The 23511-nt window shown below is 46.2% G+C and overlaps 1 protein-coding gene across 1 annotated transcript in view; it reads left to right on the top strand.

Moving 5' to 3' along the window:
* Positions 1-876: 876 nt before the first annotated feature.
* LOC108940734 (ras-related protein Rab-26-like) overlaps positions 877-23511 on the top strand; it is a 128095-nt gene continuing 105460 nt past the window's right edge. The window contains exon 1 of the mRNA XM_029250668.1: positions 877-1265. Within this exon, the coding sequence (XP_029106501.1) occupies positions 1263-1265 (3 nt within the window). The 5' untranslated portion in view covers positions 877-1262. The remainder of the gene's footprint in view (positions 1266-23511) is intronic.

Below are 23511 nucleotides of genomic sequence, written 5' to 3'. Positions count from 1 at the left end.
CAGCAATTCACCTGAAACATACGTCTTTAGAATCTGGGAGGAAACCAGAGCACTGGGCAGAAACCCCGTGTGAACCAGTGTATGATATGCAAAAACTGCACAGGCTGAGCTCCATTCAAATTCATTCCCAAACATATGGCCCAGGAGCTGTGAGTCAGCAGTTTGTATTCTAAGTATCAGTTAGTCTGTATTCCTAGTTCAGATCTCAGTGTGCTGTGCTGAACTGCCCAGTAGCTCGTTTTAAGCATAAACAAGCCACCACTTTGTGGTGTAAATATCTGGTGTAAATATGACTCACTCTGAATAAGGCTCGTACGCTCATACACAACTTGTTGGCTTTGACATCACTGGTAAACCGGCACTGCTCCAAATGTTCATCAGATTAATCTATATTATTAATAAGATTTTATTCCAGGCTGATAAAATCCTGAGTCCTAGTTTTTAAAGCTGAGTCATTACCCTTTGGTATTTTCATACATAAGCTTAGTTTTCCCACAAATAAATGTCTTTTGAATGAAAAGTAAATAAAGTTAATTACAGACCCTTTTGTGGTGGATGAAGACGTTGTGTGTTCCAGAATTTAGACTCATGCAGTTCCTCAAAGGTAACTGACCACGAATTTTCCGCTCCTCTCGATTTCAGAAAACAGAAAGCAAAGTAACGATTGAAACTAAACAAATTGGGCATCCGTTTATGACACGTTGTACGAGGCTCGGTAGAATGCCACCATTGTAATTCAACAAAGAGCCCTGTCACTGTTTGATGGAACTGCAGCATAGCCAGCCATCGTGAGCGTAGGCCCTATCTGTTGTAAATGTCCTTTTGTTAACGTCGTAACCACAGGTTCCCCTGTTAAAAAAGGAAGTGTATCTCTGACAGAAGCCTGTTTGTTAGCAAGAAGGGGGAAAGAAAAACATTTTGCCTTCACTTAAATCATATAAGCCCATTAATACGGGATGATGAAGAGAGGGAGAGGAAGATAAGAGGGAAGATTGGATCTCTTTCTGTACTAGTGTGTCTTTGTGCCTGTGTATTGGCAGTTGATTCCTATCACGGTCCTGCCAATGAAAGAAAAGGTATGTTTCCCTTGGCTGGCATTTGGGCTTGTACATTGTCCACGATAGGCAGAAGGTGCAACGAAGGCGAGCTGCAAAGTGGTCCATCTGCACACCTGGAGGACGTGATGGTGCTTTTTCCACACCCCAGATTTTAAGGCAAAAGTGAAACTGCCTCGCCGGTGGCCAGGTGTTTGGGACTGTCAGATGGTAAGCTTGACCGATTACTGTTTTGCTGGGCTATGTAAAGTGGCAGAACCAGTCTGTTTATCATTACCTGCAGATGTTTTCCATTCGCAGCCTATTGCCGCATTACTTTTTTTGTCTATTGTAGGCTCGTCTGCTCAAATAAAAGCGATATCTGTTTTATGAATCGTGGAATCCGCAAACTCTACTAATTACGTATTTAGCAGAGTTTTTTTCATTACCTTACTTTTCCTTTTGGAGTGTTTCTGATTTCTGAAGGATTCAAGCAGATTTTTTAGTTCATCCATGCTTTTTTATGCAACATATGTGGCTGTGACTGCAATAACTTGAAATGATGACTACAAAACTGGTTGCTCTCAGTCTAAATGTGCCATTATGTGGATGTCTGTTTGTTTGTGAAGTATGCAGCTTTGCCAGAATTTCTTTAAAATCATTGGCAAAATCAGTGATAATGCTTCTACTCATGGGGCAGCTGTTAGTCTAGTGGTTAGAGCTGCTGTCTTCGGACCTGAAGATCGCAGCTTTAAATCCCATCTCCAGCTCTAGTACTGTTGCCCAGGGTACTTACCCTGCCCTTCTCTGGTGTAAATTACCCAGCTGTATAACTAGGCAAATAATTGTAGGTAGCTTGATGTTGTCAGGTACTTTGGAAAAAAAAATGTCAGCTAAATAAATTCATGTAATGCCAATATTCTGTATCTGAAAGTTTTTGACTCCATCAGAATTCCACTATGATATTTTACACTGGTGTTTATGGTGTCTGTTAAATGTACATCACAGTCTACACTGTCTCACAAATACTGTGTTACACTTTGTTGGGGTACTTACTTTGATTTACCTTCTGTGTCAGAGAAACTATCTTGAGAATCCTGCAGTTATTATCACTTCCTCCTACCTACTGCATGTACTAGAAAGGTGTGACATTCTGTGTGGGCTACAGCACAAGACATGTTGCTGGAGAGCTGGTCTCCACATGGACAGCTCAAAAAGTGTGAGGCAGTCAGAGAGACACAGGCATCTCTCTCTGTCAAGAGATGTGTAAAGAAACTGGCTGAGTTAAAACAGACCCGTAGACTGAAGTGCAAGAAAACGTTTTCGATAATATCCATCTGAAGTTTATTTACTCCTGACTGTCTCTGATTTTGCATCAGAAGGAGTATTTTAGTAGCCCCTAGTAGACTTTGGTTCACCATGGATCTTCATTGACACTCTACCTCAGCCTCCATGCATCCTTTACTGGCCTTTGATTTTTCATGCATCTCCAGGGTTCCTTTGCTGGGTTATGGCTCTCCGTTGATTTCCATGGATCCTTTACTGACCACTGGTTCTCTATTATTCTCCATGGATCCCTTATTTTGCTCTGGTTCTCCCTGGACCTTTCAATAGGCTGTAGCTCCTCCTCGAATTTCCTTAAGTCTTGTTCTCCATGGACATCCATTGATCCTTTACTGGGCTCATTCTGGCTCTCCAGCCACTCAAGTCCTAGAACGAATTGTACATTACAAGATAATGTGAAATATGTTACGCTTTCATTTAAACTGAAAGGTCAACCTCTCTTTCTTTTAAATATTGTAGTGGCCAGGGTCATAACCTTACAGTCTGGCGGTTCCAGGTTTGAAACCCGCTCCTGCTATAGTCTTTACTCTGATATACCTTTGTAAGAGTATGCTTCTGTGTAAATGAATGAGTTGTTAGGGGCAGCAGGTAACACAGTAGTTAGAGTTGACTCCTTGCAACCAAAGGCCTTTGGTTTGAGTTTGAGTTCCAGCTCCTGCTGCACCACCACCAAAAATCTTTTTTTTTGTTTTGTTTTGTTTTGTTTTTTGGTATGGAATAGAAGCCCAAGTTTTGGGTACCAGTTACCAAAAAGTACTGAATTAAAGTACTGAATTGTTCCAGTAAAAATTAGTGAATTATATAAATGGGTAATTCATTGTAAGTAGCTTAGTACAGTATATCGAAAGTTGAACGTTGCCTAGGAAATAGGTGTCAATGAAATGAATAAATGTACATTTAATTTCATTTCAAAAGACTTGCATGAGTGACATCTAAAAATGATGCCAGTTAACCGTGTGGCTACTAGCAGATGGATGCTGTGTCTGCAGTGCTGTTTTGAAAGCACTGTACTATACACAACAGTCAGCGTATGTACTGTAAACTCAGTGTATCAATTACACCGTGATCCGGTCATGTTGCTGAGGGCAGACCGGAGGGTGCTGGTACTTCCCAGCGCTGTAAAACGTTGCAGATGTTTCCTCCAGGAATGATGAGGAGCATTTGAACGTAAGCCTCTCCTGTGTAGGAAGACTTGTGGAAGGGACTCAGGATGATGGGTGGGCGAGTGGTGGAGCTGAGGGACACACACAAAGGGGCAAGAAATCTTTTGCCTGGTGAAATTTGCGGAGAGCCCGGATTAAGTTTGTAATTAGCGCGTGGAAGTCCCGTTACGAAGCGAGACCATAATGTTGCCTGACAGCTGGTTTCGTTTGCTGCCAAGTGGCGGAATGCGCCTACGGTCCAAAAGGCTCTGGTGTCACCCGGGTGAGAGGTGGGGGGGGTTGCGGGGAAACAAAGGATGGCGGCAAACGAAAACCAGCACTCGGCCTTTATTGTGTCCCTGTGTTGTGGTGACAGTTTTGCCAGGCTGGGAACTCTGGATTCTGTAATCAGAGAGACGGAAAGAGACCGAGAGAGACTGAGAAGAAGGGGGAGATGAGGTAGAAGTGGCAGCAAAAATTTCCCCAGTTCCCAGGAGTTGTTTGTTCTTGTTCTTCTTTTAAATTTCTCACACAAGTAATAGGAGTAAAGAATCACTTGTATGTACCATTAGATACTTAGTTTTTGGTGTATCCACCTCACCGGTAAGTCATCAGCACTACAGCTGATATGGGGAAAAAATCTTTTTTCGTTTTTGTTTTGTTTTGTTTTTTGGTATGGAATAGAAGCCCAAGTTTTGGGTACCAGTTACCAAATGGACACGAAAAGAAAGCACATTTTCACTCGAGAACATTATATTTCCAAATATTGAAAGATATTTAGACTGTAGACTCTTCTTCTGGCCAGGTGGCTAAAGACAGTCTGAGAGACGATAACCTGGATGTAGCGGAAATATTGTGTAGGTCAACAGTAGCTTGGGGAAGGAGCCCCATCCTACAGCCCATAGCCTCATGGCCTTGCTTCATCTCTGGGGGCCATGCGTTCCCAGGAGACAGCCCTATGCGCTCCGCTGCTGCCGTGAGTCATTGCCTGAGCAGCACTTGGCGGACCTCATCCTCTCAGTCACCCTGGCCTTGGCCTCACGCTTACCCCAGACTCCTCAGCCACCACCAAAACCAAACTCCAAACAAGCAGATCCTCAACTACTGTCCCCCCCACACAGCTCTCAAAGCCAAACGCCTCTTTAAATTCACCCCCCCCATACACCCCGCACTCTGTTTCTTCGCATGCCAGCCGGTTGGAATGCTCATAAGCTTTTCTCATAGCATAATTATTATTACTATTTGCCTTTTTGTCCAGGCTGACTTCCACAGTTTATATTTGACACCTTAGCTGTTTATACAGCTGGCCCGTTTGGAGAGATGTCGGTACTCTTGGCATTCGGTATGATTCCCAAAAGCAGGACTGCACACAGTTTCGCTGTGACGGTGGACACAGCACCGCCAGATAACGATGTTAAGAGCGAGGTCGAGAATTCTGTCTCTCCTGACAGTTTTATATGCTTGAACTGCTTCCTATGACATGGTACTAACAGGTTTTCTTCGGGTTTGGGACAGGACCGGAGTCGCTCAGACATGTGCAACCGCATGAGATACAACTGGCATCCTTCTGAACTGCAAATCCTCTTCCCTGCGCTCCCCCACGCGCAGTGTGTGGTGGATGTTTTTACTGAGCGTTCCAGGCCAAATGTATTTTCCAGGTTGTCAAGTGTGGGGGGTGCGGGGGGGGCGGGTGGTCGCTCTGGACCTATGGATGTTGACGCTGGCCTGCCATTTGAACTCTGGGGTTCCCAATCGCAGCCGTACCTCCCAGCAGCTGCTCAACATTAAGGCCCTCCTGCTGACCTTTGGCCTCTTTCACTCCTAAATTCATCCTATAAAAACAGCTTAATGAGGGGTTTACTGGCCCAATTGTAGGTTCTATTAAAACGTATTAGTGGGCTTGGGGAGGTTCGGCGGAAGGAGGGGGTGCGGGAACCGGGGTACGGGCAGAGGGAGTTTTTGGCGTTTCGAGCTGAAGGAAACAATTAGCGCAAACGGCTGAGAGTTCAACGGGCCCAAAGCCAGTTTTTTACGAATATGAAAAGCACTAAAGTACTTCCAGATACTATTGTGTTTTGTCCTGACATGTTGTAGTCTTGTTCGTCAGTGTTCGTGGCCGTTTGAGGTCCGTATGGTCAACGGGATTATAGGATGGGGAAAGTACCGGAGATCAGGGAGAGCATTTCTCTGTGCTTTGAGAAGGTCACACAGATCAGGGAGGCATGGAAACCGCTGCCATCCAATCTTTTGAATATATACATGTACATTTACATATCTCGAAATAAATAGAGAGAAATGCTTCTCTATGAAATTGTCTGAACCGCTTGTCCCATACAGGGTCGCGGGGAACCGGAGCCTAACCCAGTAATACAGGGCGCAAGGCTGAAGGGGGGAGGGGACACACCCAGGATGGGACGCCAGTCCATCACAAGGCACGCCGAGTGGGATTCAAACCCCAGACCCACTGGAAAGCAGGACCCGGTCCAACCCACTGCGCCACTGCGCCCCCCTCTCTATGCAATTAAATTATATTAAATAGTTACATTATTTATCTATTCTATTAATAGTAATATACAAAGTCTACTTTTAGTATATAATACAATGTACGATATATAATCCAATAATATGTATTTACATTTATCCAATGCTTTTCTTCAAAGTAGCTTAGAGTTATTTGTCCTTTATGTAGTTGGGCAACTTTTAGTGGAGCAATTTAGGGTGAGTATGTTGCTCAGAGGTACTATGCTCAGAAATGGGATTTGAACCTGTGATCTTTGGGCCCAAAGGCAGCCGCTCTAAACACTATGCTATTCACTGTAAATATGTCTAATAAACTGTATGTATCCAATTTGTCCAAATCCAAAATGTATGTATGTATTGTGTATATTGTGTTTTTATATGTTTGTAAAATTAAATACTCATAACGTACTTCATTTGAATTAGTAGACGTAGTGCCTAAGACCCTGAGCAGGACTCCCACAGGAGGACACCGTTACACCTTTTTCCACTTTCTATACCTCCGTGTGACTTTTGGGGTGTGGAGTTCGTCGTAGCAGTTACACGTGCGGTAATTGGATATGTGCTCACCTCATTTAATCATTTACACATGGCCCAGGCAGTGTCATAGCCATCTAAAGATACTTGAAGATGAAAACAGAATTGACCTAATGCTTCAGACATGTCTCAGACCGTACTTTCCAGGGGGAAATTAGTCAAGTGATTTATAAGATCTGAAGTCATCATTTATTTCAGATCACTTTCCATTTATAGAGTTTGTCATGATGTGACAGGATAAGGACTCGGGGTGGGGTGGAAGCTGGCACTGGGAGGCTCCTCTTCCACCCTACATCTTTTACAAAGCCATACAGCAGGAGCCGTCTGCAGGACACATACGTCTTTTTATGTGCGTGTCCTTCCCCAGCGCCGCTGCTCCCTCTCTCCCTCGCTGTCTCCCTGTCAGTACAGTACATGTGTTCTGGATGAATTTTGCGGTGCACACTGTCTTCCCAGTTGTCTGCTTTTGATCCCAGTTTCTCATAAATCATCATTCATATTTGCTTGTGAATTAGATGGTGCGGGACAACCCAAAGCTGGGTGGGGGTAGGTTGGCGGTTTGGTGCTGGGGGGTGGGGGGGTGGCGATGCAGAGAACAACCGCGGAGTTTTACGGGAAATCGAACCGTTTCCCACAGTTACGTGACCGCTGGACCTCGCTTGCCTTTCTCTGGGCTCGATCCGTTTGCCGCTGCGCTGCCTAGATCTCATATTCCTTCAAGTTCTCCACTCCTGAATGAGGTTTTGTGTGCTCTGTCTAATTTTTCAGACAAGCATATCGAAAAAGTCCCGGCCTGTACATTTATTCTGACTTACTAATTTTATGCAGTTTTTTTTTTTGGCGCAACTGGATATTTTACTGGAGCACTTCCGGTTAAGAACCTTTCTCAAGGGTAAGACAACAGGGCTAAACCTAACCCCAAGTACCTGTTTTTAACCGCTTTACTCCCTGCCTGCCTATGTTGTTCACATGTTGTTTAAGCATGCCAGCAGCTCTGACGTACCTATACAGTCATCACCATCATCCTGTAAACAGTCAGTTTCCAGAAAGTAAGAGGCGATCTGCATTTTTTGGCAGCCCCCAAAGTTGACTATTCTATCGCCATCAGAAAAGAGCATTTAAAAAAATGTACAGCGCACGCGTGTGCACACAGACATACTGTAACGACCCGCGTTACCGTGAGTTTGGGCGGGAAAATGGGTCTATTGTAAATAGTTGGATTGTGGGAAAATCGGAATAAAGCGTTCAACCGCTGAGGGGATTTATGGGGAATATAATGGGGTGACTGTTTGCCAACAGGAGAGGGAGAGAGCCTGAGGATGCTAAGCATGCTGGGAAGGCTGGCTTGAGGTGCAGATCTTGGAGGAAAAGGGGTTCTTAGACCGAGAGCATTATTTCCTTGTGTGTCCATGTTCTAATAAGCCTGTTCTTCTTCACCCACTCCAAACCCGGAGCACTGTGCACCGCAATGCATTTTCTCTGCATCCTACATACTAAGGAGTTTGAGAGATATGCAATTGGTTGCTATGCTAAGAATGATTTATGGAAAAGGGCCATTCCCACCTTTTTACATGACTTTAAGTGTGGCGTTTGGAGACCGTTTCATTTTTACGCAGCGAGAAAGACTATGATGTGCACATGACAACGCTAATCGGCATCCGCAGTCCTTGTTAAACAAGTCCCGTCGCCGGAGCGGGTAGTCAGCTTCTGCCTCCGAGGGCCGCAAAGTGACACCTGCCACACTCATATTTGCTATTTGCAAAAACCACGGCGTCCACAACCTGCGAGAGCAAAGCAGAACACAACTATTTTCATATGGTTATTTGCGTTAATTGCCAATCACGCGTTATATGGGAGTTATTTGGTAGTATACTGGTTATGTGAGAAGCAGCATCAATGTCGAAAGGGTGAAGGTTTCAACAAGTGTTTTTCTCCATTATTGAAGCATCTCCTTTACATGCATTTACAGTCTATTTTATATACGCACACCACCAATCTTTTGAGTGTGTTTCTATATACGTGTGTGTTTGTGAGTGTGTGTACTAACACTTTTAGCCATTGTCCCTTCAAAAATCTGGATATTTGCCAAAGCAATTCAGGTTATTTCAGGTTATTCTACCTCTGGGGTATAATAGTAGGGCTCCTGCTGATATTTCAAGCAGCAACATTCGCAGATATTGCATTTCTCAGTCGGTACTACAGCACCGTGGAGCTTTATTTGCTAGTGTGTCTTTTTTTATACCAGTTGAGCTTATTGCTCCTGAGATCTGCAAAACAGGCAAATACAAAGGTAACCGTCTTGGCAGCACTGTGACTGTGATTGTGAAGCCTATACAGGACCATCAGGGGCGCATGTAAGTGCATGTCCCACACGTGCTCTTTACACATGCATATATGCATTCTCAGATAGCCCAGGGAATCGGTAAACTGCCGGCTAGTGAGTGTCAGTGCACAGTAAAGCCATCAACATGCCTTCTTGCTGTGGACGTGTTGACAGAGAAATGAGGAGAAGGGAGCCTCGCAGCTGGAAGTATCCCTCGCTGCCCAGCTGCCCTTCTGACCATAGCGCACACTGTCATGGAGAGCCTCCTGTACAATCAGCGGCTCTCATGCTTATGCAAATTGTCCCAGAATAAGGGTTAACACGCTCGCGGCACCCAGCCGCACCTGGTACTCGCCTGAGCGCAAACACTGTGCCCCTTGTTGGACCCAAAACTGGATGGAGTGCAACTGGATGATTTTTTTTTTTTTTTTGTTAAAGTCAATCAGGCTAAATGGTGTAAGCTGTACTATTTGCACATGTATTCGGTTCGAGCTCAGAGTTTTACATTTATTTATTTAGCAGATGCTTCTCTGCAAGGCGACTTTCAATGAACTCTATGTAGTGCGATGAGCCCACACACCTTATTCACCGTGGTGACTTACACTGCTAGATACACTACTTACACTGGGTCACTCATCCATACATCAGTGGAACACAGACACACACTCTCTCTGTCACTCACCACTATGGGGGAACCTGAACAGCGTGTCTTTGGAGTGTGGCAGGAAACCAGAGCACCCGGAGGAAACCCACGCAGACACGGGGAGAACACGCGAACTGGAGATGAAACCCACATCCTTTCGTACCACCCAGGTGCTGTGAGACGGCAGCACTACTTGCTGTGCCACTCTTGATAAAGACTCATGTTATACTGTTCCACCTGAAGATTTAGTTTGAGCCTCATAACTTCAGAGATACTTAAACCTTCTCTTGCTTAATCTTTTGCTTTACACAAATCAAATTTTTCTGTGCGTTTAGAACAGCTTCTCATATATACCCATGCTGATTACCAGTGCCCCCTGCTTTTTCCTTCTGGGCTACTGGAGTTTGTTTGCCTTTACACTTTACATTATATGTAGTTTAACGACAGCATGTTATCCTTAAAACAAAAACATCTATTGACGTTTAAAAAAATCCTTACCACCAAACAACACTTTTTCCGTGCCAGAGAAGCCGACGAAGGCCTCTGTGGCTAGCTTCTGCCGCCACCAATAAACAAGACTGCATCAACATCAAATTATTATCGGCCAATTCAAGCCATTGAAATGTGCAAATGGCCGCAGCAGGCTCAGATGTCGTCCCAAACAACCCAATTCAATCACAGCTCATCTTTTTAAAGATTAAATGATGCGCAGAAACTCGTTCCCCCAAATGCGGTAATCTTAATTTTGTAGTGGAAGCGCTGCCAAGTGTTTAAAAATAGAATATAGTAGGAAATATTGTTCCTGTTTCTGTGATGTTGCTGTCAGTGAGTTTCTCAGCTCTATTGGTTAATAGATTTTTTGGCTGCTGGAGGCAATTGGAGAGCAAATGGAAATAAAGTTATTATTTAGTCGTGAAATCCAGTCTGATCAGAGCGATGCCGCAAACCGTGTGATCTTCATTAGTGGAAAATGATCATCATATAGCCACGGAAAGCTTACTGACATCACTCGCTCACTTTCGCTAACCGCTGGTCCTGGTCAGGGTGGCGGCGGTCTGGAGCCCGTCCCGGAATCACTAGGCATGAGGCTGGGGTGTGGGGCACAGCCTGGATGACATGTCCAGATTACTGACATCATTAGGAGTGATGTTGCACCCAATGCTCTATTCAAACCTTCATCTAAGTGCTAAAACTTGCTTTTAATCTGAAACCTCTCAGATGGCTTCAGGTTACCTTGAATTTTGAATTTACCCCTGGGATTCGATCTTCCGATGACCCCGCACCTCCAAGTGCTGATTGGCAGTCCTCAAAGGATAGGATTTTGCATTTTGCAGAAGCGCTATGGGATCGGGTGGGAGTTGTTTTTTTAAAAAATAACTCCTGCCAAACTCCACACCAGCCCTTTCCTGTTTGGGGTTTGGGGTCAAGGAGAAATGAGACAGCCAAAAATACAAAGAGCTGGGGTCCCTCTGGTGATTTTGGTTTTTGTTTTTTTCTTTATGAGCAAGTCGTTTTGACTCCTGCATCCACATTTCGTAAAACTGCAGGCATAAATAAGGATTAATTTTTCTATAGTCTTTTTGGGATATGTAACCCTGAGGGGTTTTGTCCCATCCCAATAGTCCAAATTCCACATGTTTACCTTCAGGATGATTTTTTTTCCCAGCATTTTTAAGGCATACTTTTCATACAGAATAGAAGGATCATTTTCAGCACGCATACCCTCGAAATTCACATGATGCCCACTGTTTTTACACGTCTCCATTCCACACTCTCCTCAACACTGTAATTTGGTGCATTAATGAGAGATATGCTTGCAACATCAAATCAAGATCAAATCAATCAATCAAAATCAGTTCAGGTTGCTAAGGAGGTAAATGTCAGCTAAGCAAAATAATATATTGTAGCTCGCTGCACGTTCAGATGGGGCGAAGAAGGATGCACGGACACCATTAATTACGAATATTTATTGGAACACCGGCACACAGTGAGCGGTATCGGCGCAAACACAAGGAAATAATGCTGTTGGTCCGACGACCCCTTTTCCTCAAGGACCTGCACCTCAAGCCAGCCTTCTCTTCTCTTCTCTTCTCTCTCATTTTACCCACAATTCTCAACTATTTACAATAAACCCATTTTCCCGCTCAAACAAGACACTCCCCAGTAACTTGGGTTGCTGCAATATAATATGTCACTGCATTGGACCAGCATCCCACGCTGGGTGAATCCCTCTCTGTCTTATACCCAGTGATTCCGGAATAGGGTCCGGACCCCTAACAACCCTGATCGGGACAAACGGTTGGTGAAGATGGATGGATGTAATTATATAATATATCAAAGCTCAAAGCAGAGCTCTGGATTACCTGACTGTAAAGAGGTCTTCAATCCGTTCTCTCCCGTAAATGAAACACGTGGTGAATAACTGTGTTTTTGCCCATAGCGCAGTGACGTTGCGATGTATGTGCCCATAATTTCACCAGTGCACATCCTTGCTCATTTGCACACAGAGACACTCACACACACATGCAGAAAGAGGAAGAACCCACATGAACCAACCACAGGTGTTGGAGCATCAGTAGCAACTGCGGATCGTACAGAGCAGGCCGTGGCCACGAGCAGCTGACAGCAGCCCGCCCAGCGTATGTCGGCCCGTTTGAAAAAGGGGCTCTGTGCCAGCCTGACACCCCCTTCCCCCAAGCCCACCCCCACCCCTGGACCCCAGCCCCAGACAGCGGTCAGGCTTTGCCTCCTGCTCTGTAGCGGCTTGTCTGTGTTTCCCTGCACTCTTTTTTAAAACATACATTGGGTTATTTTTTCTACAGCTAATATGGCCATATTGGTTGATTTAATGGTACATTAAGCTCACCCAGTCGCCCTGCTGTTACCAACGCGTTCTCTAATGACGGCCCCAGAGAGAACTTGGGGCTGCTTTAATATCCGTCGTAAATCTGCTGCGGTGCCTGGCCTCAGGATTTTTAACAAGATGTTAATTTATGTTATTGTTTGGAGAGGGGAACGGGGAGTGAGAGAGGTTTTTAATTTACTTCTCAATGTTCTAAGTATTCCTGTTGTTATTTGTAATTATATTAAATGTGCATCACTGAGGACTGTTTCTTTTTTTTATTATCCTCATCCACTTTTCGTTGGTCTCCTCGGTGCTAATGTATTGCTCTCCAGTTTAGGATCTTCTCTCTGTGTGTATGTGTGTGTGTGTGTGTGTGTGTTTCTTGCGCTGTCATCTGAACATCTGCCGTAGCTCTGTAGCTCTTGCCCCATGTGTTCTTAAGCTCTTCCACTGCCCCGTGTCCCTACTGGGTTGTTTCTCAGGCAGTTCTGCACCACCCACTCCAGCAGCCTCCTGTGGGTGGGATCGGGGTGCGAGCGGCGTAGCGCGCAGCAGGTGGAGAGCGATGTGTGCCGTGTATGTGGGGGACACGGCGGTGCGGAGACAGCCCAGCGTGGCCCCTGCTGGAGCTCACAGAAGCTCCTGCCGCTACCCAAAGCCTGGCTGAAAGACAAGCACGGCCAGTGAACTCATTGCACAGCTAGGAACTGTTGGCAGTTTTTTTTTTTCTGTAACTTTTTAAAAACCTTTTTTTTTTTCTTCTTCTTCTTCTTCCGCTCTCTTATTCTGGTTGCAGTCGTATCTGCGCGCCTTCGGAGGGATTACAAAGAGGTGCTTTGTGAGGGAATGCAGCTGCTGAAATCCGACTAGATCCAGCTGAAGAGAGAAGGGAGCAGGTGGGTCAACACTGCGACCCCTCCGTTCCCAGAATATCAGGCTGCAAAGCCTGCACCCCCCCCCACCACCACCCCCCCTCGTACAACCCCACCCCTACCGCTGCGAAGCTCATCCCAGTCCTCATCTCTAGAGGGCTGGGCTCATTTCCTTGTACTCATGACAGCAGCGACCACTGAACCCCCCCCACAGACACGACAAACACAGTGCAGACGACAGCGGGGACACATCACAAATGAAACACAGCTCGCAACGCAATATTCATAGAGTGCCAATAGAGCAAAGCACAGAGTATAGTAGGAACCAGACAACGCGGACCGCAGCTCTGACCGGCATTCCCGAAACTCAGCACTGATGAAGTGCTAAGTAATGCAGAATAGAATGACGTACAGCAAAGCGCTCAGAATAAAGTGTGGGAGAGGGGTCTCTATGTAAAGGAGAGTAGGATAGAGTAGGTTAGAGCTACTACCTTTGGTTCAGCATGTTGCAGGTTCAAATCCCATCTCCATTTGTGTTGCCCTTCAATTTGGGGCTTACCTGAAATTGCCCAGGTGTGTAAAGAGTTACATCAGAAGAAAAGTGTAAGCTAAATGAATAAATGTGAATGTGCATTGCAATGAGTTCACCCCAGGCCAATATGGTATGGGTGAGATGTCAGTTTAGGGTTATTCATGTCCTTCATTGAGGTATTGGTGACCCACATAATAAGGATCCTCAATAATCGCCCCAGAACCTCCATGTTCTGCTCATTCACCGATGAGAACATCTTGGTTTCTCGTACACTAGATGTACTCGGACGAAAGAAATGTATCAAAAGTTGTCCGAGTTGTAGGGGTCTGCGGTCAGAAATGACTGAGGTGGAAATGTCCCATCCGATCCGCAGAGCTGAGATGCGAACGGGATCCGGGCTGCCAAACTCGGATTTCTGCATCATAATGAGAACGCTGGTAAAATGACCCTTATCCGGCTTTGTGTGCAGCAGGGAAAAAAAGTAACTGGAGGGAAGGAAAAAATGAAACTTTGCAGGGCATTGTACTAGGTCTCAAACAAGCTTGGATGTAAATCTAGAGCGTTTTGGGTGTGACGTGTTTTGAAGACACAGCAGATATTAAACGGATTCAGATCCTACGGACTTCGTCCTTTTTTTCGGTGGGCTAATTCAGTCAGCTCGGGAAAAAGGAAAAAATTAAGCAAAAAAAAAAACGCACCACTTGGAATTTGCCATTGAACCTTGCGGTGAATTTCTTCCCAGTTCGCTTCACTTTGTCATACTTGGTTCTCAACACCTTTGTTTCATAGCAACAACAAGAAGGATGCACAACGGGGGCTTTTTCACAAAATGTCACTGGAATTTATAATATTTGTCAAATGCGTGAGAGGGCTTTCATTTTGTGTACATGCAGAATAGACGCTGTTCTTTACGTCTTTTCCCGTTGACTTCTTTAAAGAAAGAAACACAAAGGAAAATGGGCAGTGATTTTCTTTTCAGATCATTAAAAGGAAAATAATCTTAGTACTGTATGCATTCATGCGCAATCTTTTTTTTTTTTTTTCGTTGTTCTCACCCTGCTCCAAATTGGCCACTGCCTGCGCCAGGAACAGGGTCTCCGTGTCATCGTCCCGGCCCTCACGGCATAATGGGTGACCAGAACACCCCCCCAGCCACAGCTGACCCTAGGCCTGTGAAAGACCCCTGTGTCTCCCTGCACGCTTAGTATTCCCGGGGAGAAACCAACAACCCGACCCCATGTCATCCCAAGACAACGCGAGCCCCTTGGGTACAAGTCACACATATCAGGGTTCCGTGTCAGTAGTAAAACTCTTTTGTCACCCAGAATGCAGAAGAGAGGTCAGTCTTCTGCCCATTGCCCTCCCTTAGCCATCTTATGTAAAAATGTGTAACCCATTGATTGATTGATCGATTGATTGATTGACTGGCAACCAGTCAATCAATTTTTTTTGGTCTTTTTCTAACTAAATTACTGATTCCTCTAGATAGAGTTTTGATGGGTTTTTTCGCACGAGAAAAGTTCTTCTTTTTTTGCTAATAATGTATTTCTTTTTATAATAACATATTTCTTTCATCGATAATGTATTTCTCTTTTATAAAAGGAGCAAGAATAGTATAGCCTTCCTCATTTTACGAGCACTCTCTTTACAAGAACCGACTTTCGGGAGCAAGTGCCGTTTGAGCCTTATGTTCGGTTTATGGGCTACCAAGCCCATATTTACAAGACTCCTACAATTCTAATTGCAAAATGCTGCTTTTCACGTGGAGGAGCAGACAAAGAGTGTGAGCAACACCACAGAGGCCTTTTTCTCATGTCTCGATTTGGTGTGTAAGTGACAGTTTTATTGTTGTGTGTGTGTGTGTCACAGGGCACCATATTTCCATAAATACCATGTTACTGTATATATATGACTTTTGATAATATTCATACCATTATTTTCCCCCCAGTCATACTTACTTTGGAAAATAGCTGAGAAATAGTCAAATTTTTTGATAATGTGTAAATATATTTAAGGGGGTTGCGGTGGTGCAGCGGACTTGGCTGGGTCCTGCCCTCCAGCGGGTCTGGGGTTTGAGTCCCGCTTGGGGTGCCTTGTGATGGACTGGCGTCCCGTCCTGGGTGTGTCCCCTCCCCCTCTAGCCCCGTGCCCTGTGTTGCCGGGTTAGGCTCTGGCTTGCCGTGACCCCGCTTGGGACAAACGGTTTCAGCCGGTGTGTGTGTATGTGTGTAAATATTTTTAGAGGCAGCTGTTAGCACCTGAGAACATCAGTGTGTCATTTTCCTATTTAAGATGCGTCGCCGTTCGTTCACCCTGCCCCGATTAACGAGTATTCGCACGTATCTGGACATTCCCGATTAACGGGCAAGACCTCGTTTTCTTGCTGCCCTGATTTATGTGTATTAAGGTTTATCTGCCCTGTGCTGTGCACCTCGGTGCTGTCACGGGAAACAGCACGCCCTTCGCACTCATCCGACTCTGTTGCTTAAGGAGACCTCCTTCACCGGAAAGCACAGATGAGTCAAATCCAGCCGCCGGCATCGTTCGTCTTCTGGCGGCGGAGCGCAAAGTTTCATCATCGAGATCTGCATCCCTCTCTTTTCATAAAACAAACAAACAAAAAAAAAAAAACGCCGTATGTAACTGTTTCTAGTTTATTTGTTTGCTTCTGACTTAAATTGCTTGATAAAATGAAAGCATTCTTGTGCCGGCCACTCGCAGTGGAGGCCCAGTGATTTCCATATGAAAAGCTCCTCAACAGAGGCCTTCTTGTGTAGGTGACTCTGCTTATCTGGCCCATCTAATGACATGCATAACTTGCACGCTGCCCGGGGCTCTCCGGGACGCTCGGAGCATCGCCTTCCATCACTTCCCTTCCTCATCCACTGCTTCACATATCCATCTCTTGCTTTTCCGGCGCTGGTGCTCGCCGTTGCATTTTCTTTTCACGCGTCATACAAGTTGTATGCGTTGCCGACACTTGTTCCATCAGGGTTTTTATGCACAGGGCTCTCGTGATTTTCCGTGTGCGACAACTGCTGAAGGGTGATGGAACCAGCATGTGATGCTGTGTGGGTGCTGTCCTGCTCTGCCTGCCTTTCCTTCCGAAGAGGGTCCTGGAGCCGAGCGTGTTTCTTACGGACCCGTGTATTGCTGACCATCCCCAGCTGCAGCGCTGCCCCTCTCCGTCTTTGGAAACGAGGGTCCCCCTGAAGCTCAGGCGGCCGTATGTTACCAGAGTACAGCACTAGTTTCAAAATGCACTGAGAGCTCAGGGAGCTAAGACATCCAGGGATTTGGGTTTGGATCTCAGCTCCTGGGATGGAGCTGTCACTGCGAGAGAGGACAGAGCTGACATAAAAAAATGAGTACGTCACTTGCTCATCACTTAGTGTCTCTGTGTGTGTGTCTCTGTCTGTGACCCTGTGCATGTTTTGATAACCTCATGGAGACATTTTTGAAGGAAAATGTTTCCTCGAGAATATTAGCCCTTGAAAAAACTGACTTTGTGACATTAACTTATTATTATTATCATAATAATAATAGGTGATATAATAATATCATAATATATATATATAATAATAATAATGATATAATAATAATAATATACAAACACACACACACACACACACACTTTCTGAACCGCTTGTCCCATACAGGGTCGCGGGAAGCCAGAGCCTAACCCGGCAACACAGGGCGTAAGGCCGGAGGGGGAGGGGACACACCCAGGACGGGACGCCAGTCCATCGCAAGGCGCCCCAAGCGGGACTCGAACCCCCAACCCACCGGAGAGCAGGACCCGGTCCAACCCACTGCGCCATCACATCCCCCCATAATAATAATAATAATAATAATAATAATAATAATAATAATAATATTTTGCTTTCAGCTTAGAATTTTGTTAGGGTTAAATTAGGGACCATTTGTCACATCCATGCAAAAGTCAGTATGAAGCCCAAAAAGGTGTGAATGTGTGTTTGCGGGACGTGGAACAGTGTGAGTCGCCACAAAGTTACTGTCGGTGGGAATCGTTCCTGCTGCCTGGCCCGCGGCTCTGGCTGAAAAAGTATGGCGATGATAACAATCAGGCAGGGTGCTTTGCGTGGACTCCTGACTAGTCTTGCGGTGTCGTCCTGTGGGTGATAAGGCCAGACGAGAACTGGGCCGCATTTGCTTATTCAAACGCCTCCCTCCCCTGTGCTCTGCGGCAGCTTCGGCCCTGCAGCTGTCTCCACCAACCAGGATGCTGGGGATGCAAAGCTGAAATGCAAAATCTGCTATTTGCATTTTTTTTCCCTTCATTTCTCGCGTACGTTAATTTCTGAGTAAATGCGGAAAGCGTGCTGTGAGGAGAAGGCGGTGGCGGTATTAGAGCTGCATGATTCAGTAGAATAAATGGACTTTTTACATGATTACATTTGTATTATACATCACACATGGAATTAAATCCATCACCTATAAATACGCCACAAATGTAATTAAAAAGCATTTACAAAGCGACTTCCGATGAACTCTACGTGGTGTTACCAGCCTGAACACCTTATTCACCGTGGTGACTTACACTACTAGATACACTACTTACACTGGGTCACTCATCCATACATCAGTGGAACACACTCTCTCTGTCACTCACATACTATCGGTGACCAGTATGTCTTTGGAGCGTGGGAGGAAACCAGAGCACCCAAAGACTTACACTGCTAGATACACTACTTACAATGGGTCACTCATCCATACATCAGTGGAACACACTCTCTCTGTCACTCACACACTATGGGGGAACCTGAACAGCATGTCTTTGGAGTGTGGGAGGAAACCAGAGCACCCAAAGACTTACACTGCTAGATACGCTACTTACAATGGGTCAGTCATCCATACATCAGTGGAACACACTCTCTCTGTCACTCACACACTAACACTCGCACACATTTTCCTTTAATATCCTCACAACGCGCTCTCGATGGGGGTCTCGGCGCACGCCAGTGTTCACCCATCCGAACATCTGTACGACCACTTCGTTGCCACCAATAACAGTCGGATCACCACACACAGCGCACTGTTAGTTTCGCGTGTTTGTTTAATGTTGTCCCTTTATGGTGTCTCCTTCGCTTTATTGCCCGACCAGACTCGTTTGCTGTACCTGTGCTGTAAATCTACGTTTGCACTTCCAGCTCAGTTTTTCAGCACAATTCACTAACAGGACCGCGGTGCACCGCAGGCACTGGGGTACCTCTACTGCCACCTGGTTCTGGGGTAAATTCACACAGCTGGGACTGGACAGTTTACCCCGAAACGTAACGACTCACTATAAATCTTGCATGACTAGCTGTTGAACACATTATTTCATGTCGTGTTGTAAACTGCAAACGGCTAAGTAGCTTACATAAAAAGCAGCGTGCTACAAAACGTATAGGATAAAGCAGCTTGGACAAAAAAGGACCCACTTGCTCTTGACTGTATGGACTTCAAGACGGACAGATTGTTTGCTCAAAGAGTTATAACGGCTCGGGGGGTGCGGTGACGCAGTGGGTTGGCCCTCATCCTGCTCTCCGGTGGGTCTGGGGTTCAAGTCCTGCTTGGGGTTCCTTGTGATGGACTGGCGTCCCGTCCTGGGTGTGTTCCCTTCCCCTCCAGCCTTACACCCTGTGTTGCCAGGTTAGGCTCTGGCTCCCTGTGACCCCCAATGGGACAAGTGGTTCAGAAACGGTGTGTGTTATAATGACTGTTATTATGCGCCTTCCAGGCCTCCTCTCCTTCACGTCCACGTCTCCCTACCCCATACAGCACCCCGCATCTCTTTCGCACCTCCCTCTCACCCTCCTCCTCCTCTTGCTGCTTCTCGACCACTTTCTCCTTCTTTCCTCGCCTCTCGTTGTCCACGTGCGTCTTCTCCGCATACTTTCGATTCGACTAACCGGGAGCCCGTAGTCTCATTACCGGGGATTTTTTTTTTTCACATTGCACATTTCATTTGCTCCTTTATTTTAAAGCCGTAAAAGTTCTACCTTTACATACACTCTTGCTTGTGCGCACATAAAAATGAAATGAGGAAAAAAGAATGAGAAACAGAAAACAGTGTAATATATGTCGGCCTTGCCAGTACGAAATCAGCCAGACGGCTTGTCTGGCTTTTTTATTATTTCTACGGCTGTGTTGTGCTGTCTGCCAAGCACGAGGGTTGCCATGATGCCGAAAGTGTTTTTTCAATTATGCCGGCGTGGGCCTCGGACCGGAGAGCTCCGCATTGGTGGCGATCCAGGTGCCAGGAATATAATTTGCTTTAAGCGCTTGCGACTGTAAAAACCCGAGCCATTTCCCCAGGACCCCAAGGTAATTACGACTGGGCTAATGAAAAATAGTCTCGAGCCTAGTAACACATATAAGCCTAAATGAATAACCACACTTTTAATGCCGTGTCATTCGAAGCAATAAGCGTAATGTTTTTAGAATCAGCTGTGCTGCGTAATTGTCGGTCCGGGATCACGGCGATGGCGAAAGCACCTCGAGAGCAGATGACAACGGGGCAATGAAAAGGTTCCCTGCGAAGAAGGGTGGAATTTTATGTGAGCCGCAGGTCCTTTCTGGTGTGGCTCGGTGATCCTGAACCCCAGGCTCACGCCGCTCTGCTCTGCTCTGCTCTGCTCTCTACTTCTGCTGCGTCTCTTTTTAATAAAAAAACCGAATGACCGCACAGTCGGAGGGAACCACCAACCCCCGCCCCCCCCACTCCAGCCGAGTTTCAGAAGGGGACGGTTTGCACGCCTGCCAGGGCGTGACCGCACACCTGTCGGGCGGGAGCAAGGCTCAGCTAATCGGCCTAATCTGAGCCAAGAGCCGCCATGTGCGGCGCGCGGGGGTGGTAACTGAGGGCTTGGGATCGCTTTTTTCCCCTAAATATTGTCTTTATTATCTGTGCGCAATCTGTGTTTCTCCGTGTCTTCCTCTCGGTAGCCCTCTTGGTCAGAGGTAATACGAGGTCACCTGCCGTGGCATCGTGTTGCATCATGTACCGAGGCGTAGCCACGTCCTCGAGCGTCAACCGTTCCCGTTTCCACGCATCTCGCTGACTCGCTGTTTTCAGTGACCCTCCTTCCCCATCCCACCCCGACCCGGTCACATGTTCACACGCTCACACATCGTCCCGCACGTGTGTCAGAACCGGAACCGCTGAGCCAACCCACCCACTTTTTCATAGTGAGTCATTCTTTGGGACCAAACATTTGGCATCCGCTGGGGGTCCCCAGAATGCACTTGAGTTCTGTTGACGAAGGGTGAGGTTCGACACAAGGGTTCTGGTTGCGGGACCACACAGCATGGAAAATGTGCGCCCAGGACACACCTTGGTCAGCGTGTGTTGTGTTTTCCTTTAGCAATCCCAACCCAGCAGGATACCGAGAAAGGAACTGTGGGAAAAAAGGCATACCGCTGCCTTTTTGCACGAGGAAATTTCAAGGTTTAAAACGGCGTGCAGTCATTTATTCTTGAGCGCATCATCCCCGAATGCCGCATTGACCCGGCGGTGCCAAATACCGTGTTAACCTGCACCCCGTTTCAAGGCGTCACCGAGTTGGCTCTGCGGCTCGTTTCGGTTCATCTGGACGTACGGGCCCCAGTCTGTGGTCACCCGCGGTCGGCCGGCTGTCAAGGCCCTTAAATGAGCGGGAGATGTTTTTAATAAACTTCAAAGACTCAGACGGAGAGTGCCGTTCTTTGCGCGGTTGCTCGGTCCGCTCTGACGTGCACCATTAATTTTTCCCTAACATCTTCTGCTTCTTCGCTCGTATTTCTGCGATTAAAGCTCTCCAAATATGAGACATCACGTTCGCGGTTTGCTGTCAGGTCTGCTCCGGCAAACTGGGTTTCATCTTTTGTGTCTCACGGAGCTGGTTAATCACATTTGGCGGACGCTTCTAAACGCATCGGGGCTTTTTCCGTCAGATGTACCATTTATTTTCTTTGTGCTTGACGCATGTGAAAAAAGTGGCCCTTCAGAGCTTTCCTTGTGCGTCTATATGCTCCGCCTGCTGTAAAGCGGCCTGGAAAGATCCCAGCACTTATGATGTAAAGTGTAAATAGGTTTTAAGTATCTAAACGAAAAAGCCAACTCTTTAATTAGGCTTAATTCATGAGGCCGTGTTTGTGTTTAAACTGTGAAATAAAATCAAGCTCTTCGAGAAAATGAGCTCCTCGTGACTCAGTGTGGTTGAAATTAATGCCGAGGCTCTGAACTCTCAACCAGACTGCTCCACTCCTCCGCTTCTAGCCACTTGGTCCAAAAGAGGTCCAAAATCAAAAGCCAAAAGAGTTTTGGTTCAGACTCCAATGTAGTGGACTGAGGTCCCTCTCCCACTCAGAACTGCTGAATCTCTGTCAACATTTAAGAAGGATCTCATTTGGACTCACTTCTTCCCTAATCTCCTATGTGCTTGATAAATGCATATTATATTATCTGTAAAAAAAAAAAAAAACTCCATATTTAACTACTTGTGAAATGTAGACTGATTTATACCATGGTATGAGATGAACTTATTGTACTCAAGAATCATGTGTCATCAGCCAAATCTGTCCTTCTGTTGCTACACCCAGATGTACGTCGCTTTGCAGAAAAACATCTGCTAAATGAATAAATATAAATGTAAATCATTTCTGTTAGGCAGTCCTGAAATTGTGCGAGGCAGGTGGTTTTCCTTGTTGTAAAAAATCTGTTTAATTAATAACGCGTTAATTCTTAATACAAGATCAGAGTTTGACGGTGTTACGGAAAATTTTTTTTTGGTTTTATTTTGGGAAGCTCGCTCAAAAACCCTCATTCAATTTGGATAGTTTTTTCTTATGCTGGGATGGTCATAGAATGGAGTGTTAGATTGGCGAATTTCAACAGGTGACCTCTATAGGGGATGCAGTGGTGCAGCGGGTTTGGCTGGGGCATGCTCTGTGGGGGGTCTGAGGTTCGAGCCCTACTTGGGGTGCCTTGCAGTGGACTGCTGTCCTGTCCAGGGTGCATCCCCCTCAGCCTTAGACCCTGCGTTGTAGGGTTTGGCTCTGGTTTACCTCAGGACAAGTGGTTGTAGACATATAGCTTGCCTTTTAAGGGAACCAGTAGAGATCCCAGTCTGGTATGGAGAGCAACCGCCCTTCCTCACGGTCCCGAAGTTTGCACTTCAGAGCTCGACAGCGGACGCTGCAGTCCAACACGTGCGGCGCGTCACGTCTGCCGAAGCCAAACGAACGAAGATCGATATTCCTGCAGAACTCAGAGCGGCGCTTGAAGACGCTTTGAGAAACCGCACGTTGGCGCGTGAGAAGATACGAACCGTCAAGCCTTGACGAACGGCTGACCGCCCCGGCCTTATGGCTCGGCGGTTCCACGTTTGATATGCGCTGGTAGCAGTGGCTGCGCGTGCCAGCTATTAATAAAGTTCAATTTGTCAGATGGCTCGTACTTGTATATTCAAATGGTCAAAGTGATGCTGTTGGCCTGCGCTCATTCTGAGCTGCCTGAGCATTTTCATTATTGCAGGTTACGCTCAAATTTAAGATAACATTTGCACTTCGGCCCGACACACAAGTGATCTCACTCAGAAGTTCTGACATATGCTCTGTCATGTCACCGCTACGCCACCCCAACCCCATGTCTCTCTACAAGCATCGCGGTGTGTCTTTTCGCCAGGCTGTGTGACACAGCATTCGGTGTGCAGGTTTATTACCGGCTGCTCCCACCA

The sequence above is a fragment of the Scleropages formosus genome, chromosome 3, assembly GCF_900964775.1.
Source record: "Scleropages formosus chromosome 3, fSclFor1.1, whole genome shotgun sequence".
NCBI classification, from domain to species: Eukaryota; Metazoa; Chordata; class Actinopteri; order Osteoglossiformes; family Osteoglossidae; genus Scleropages; species Scleropages formosus.
The sequence above is the reverse complement of the archived record's forward strand: the minus strand, read 5'-3'. Positions and strand labels throughout refer to the sequence as shown.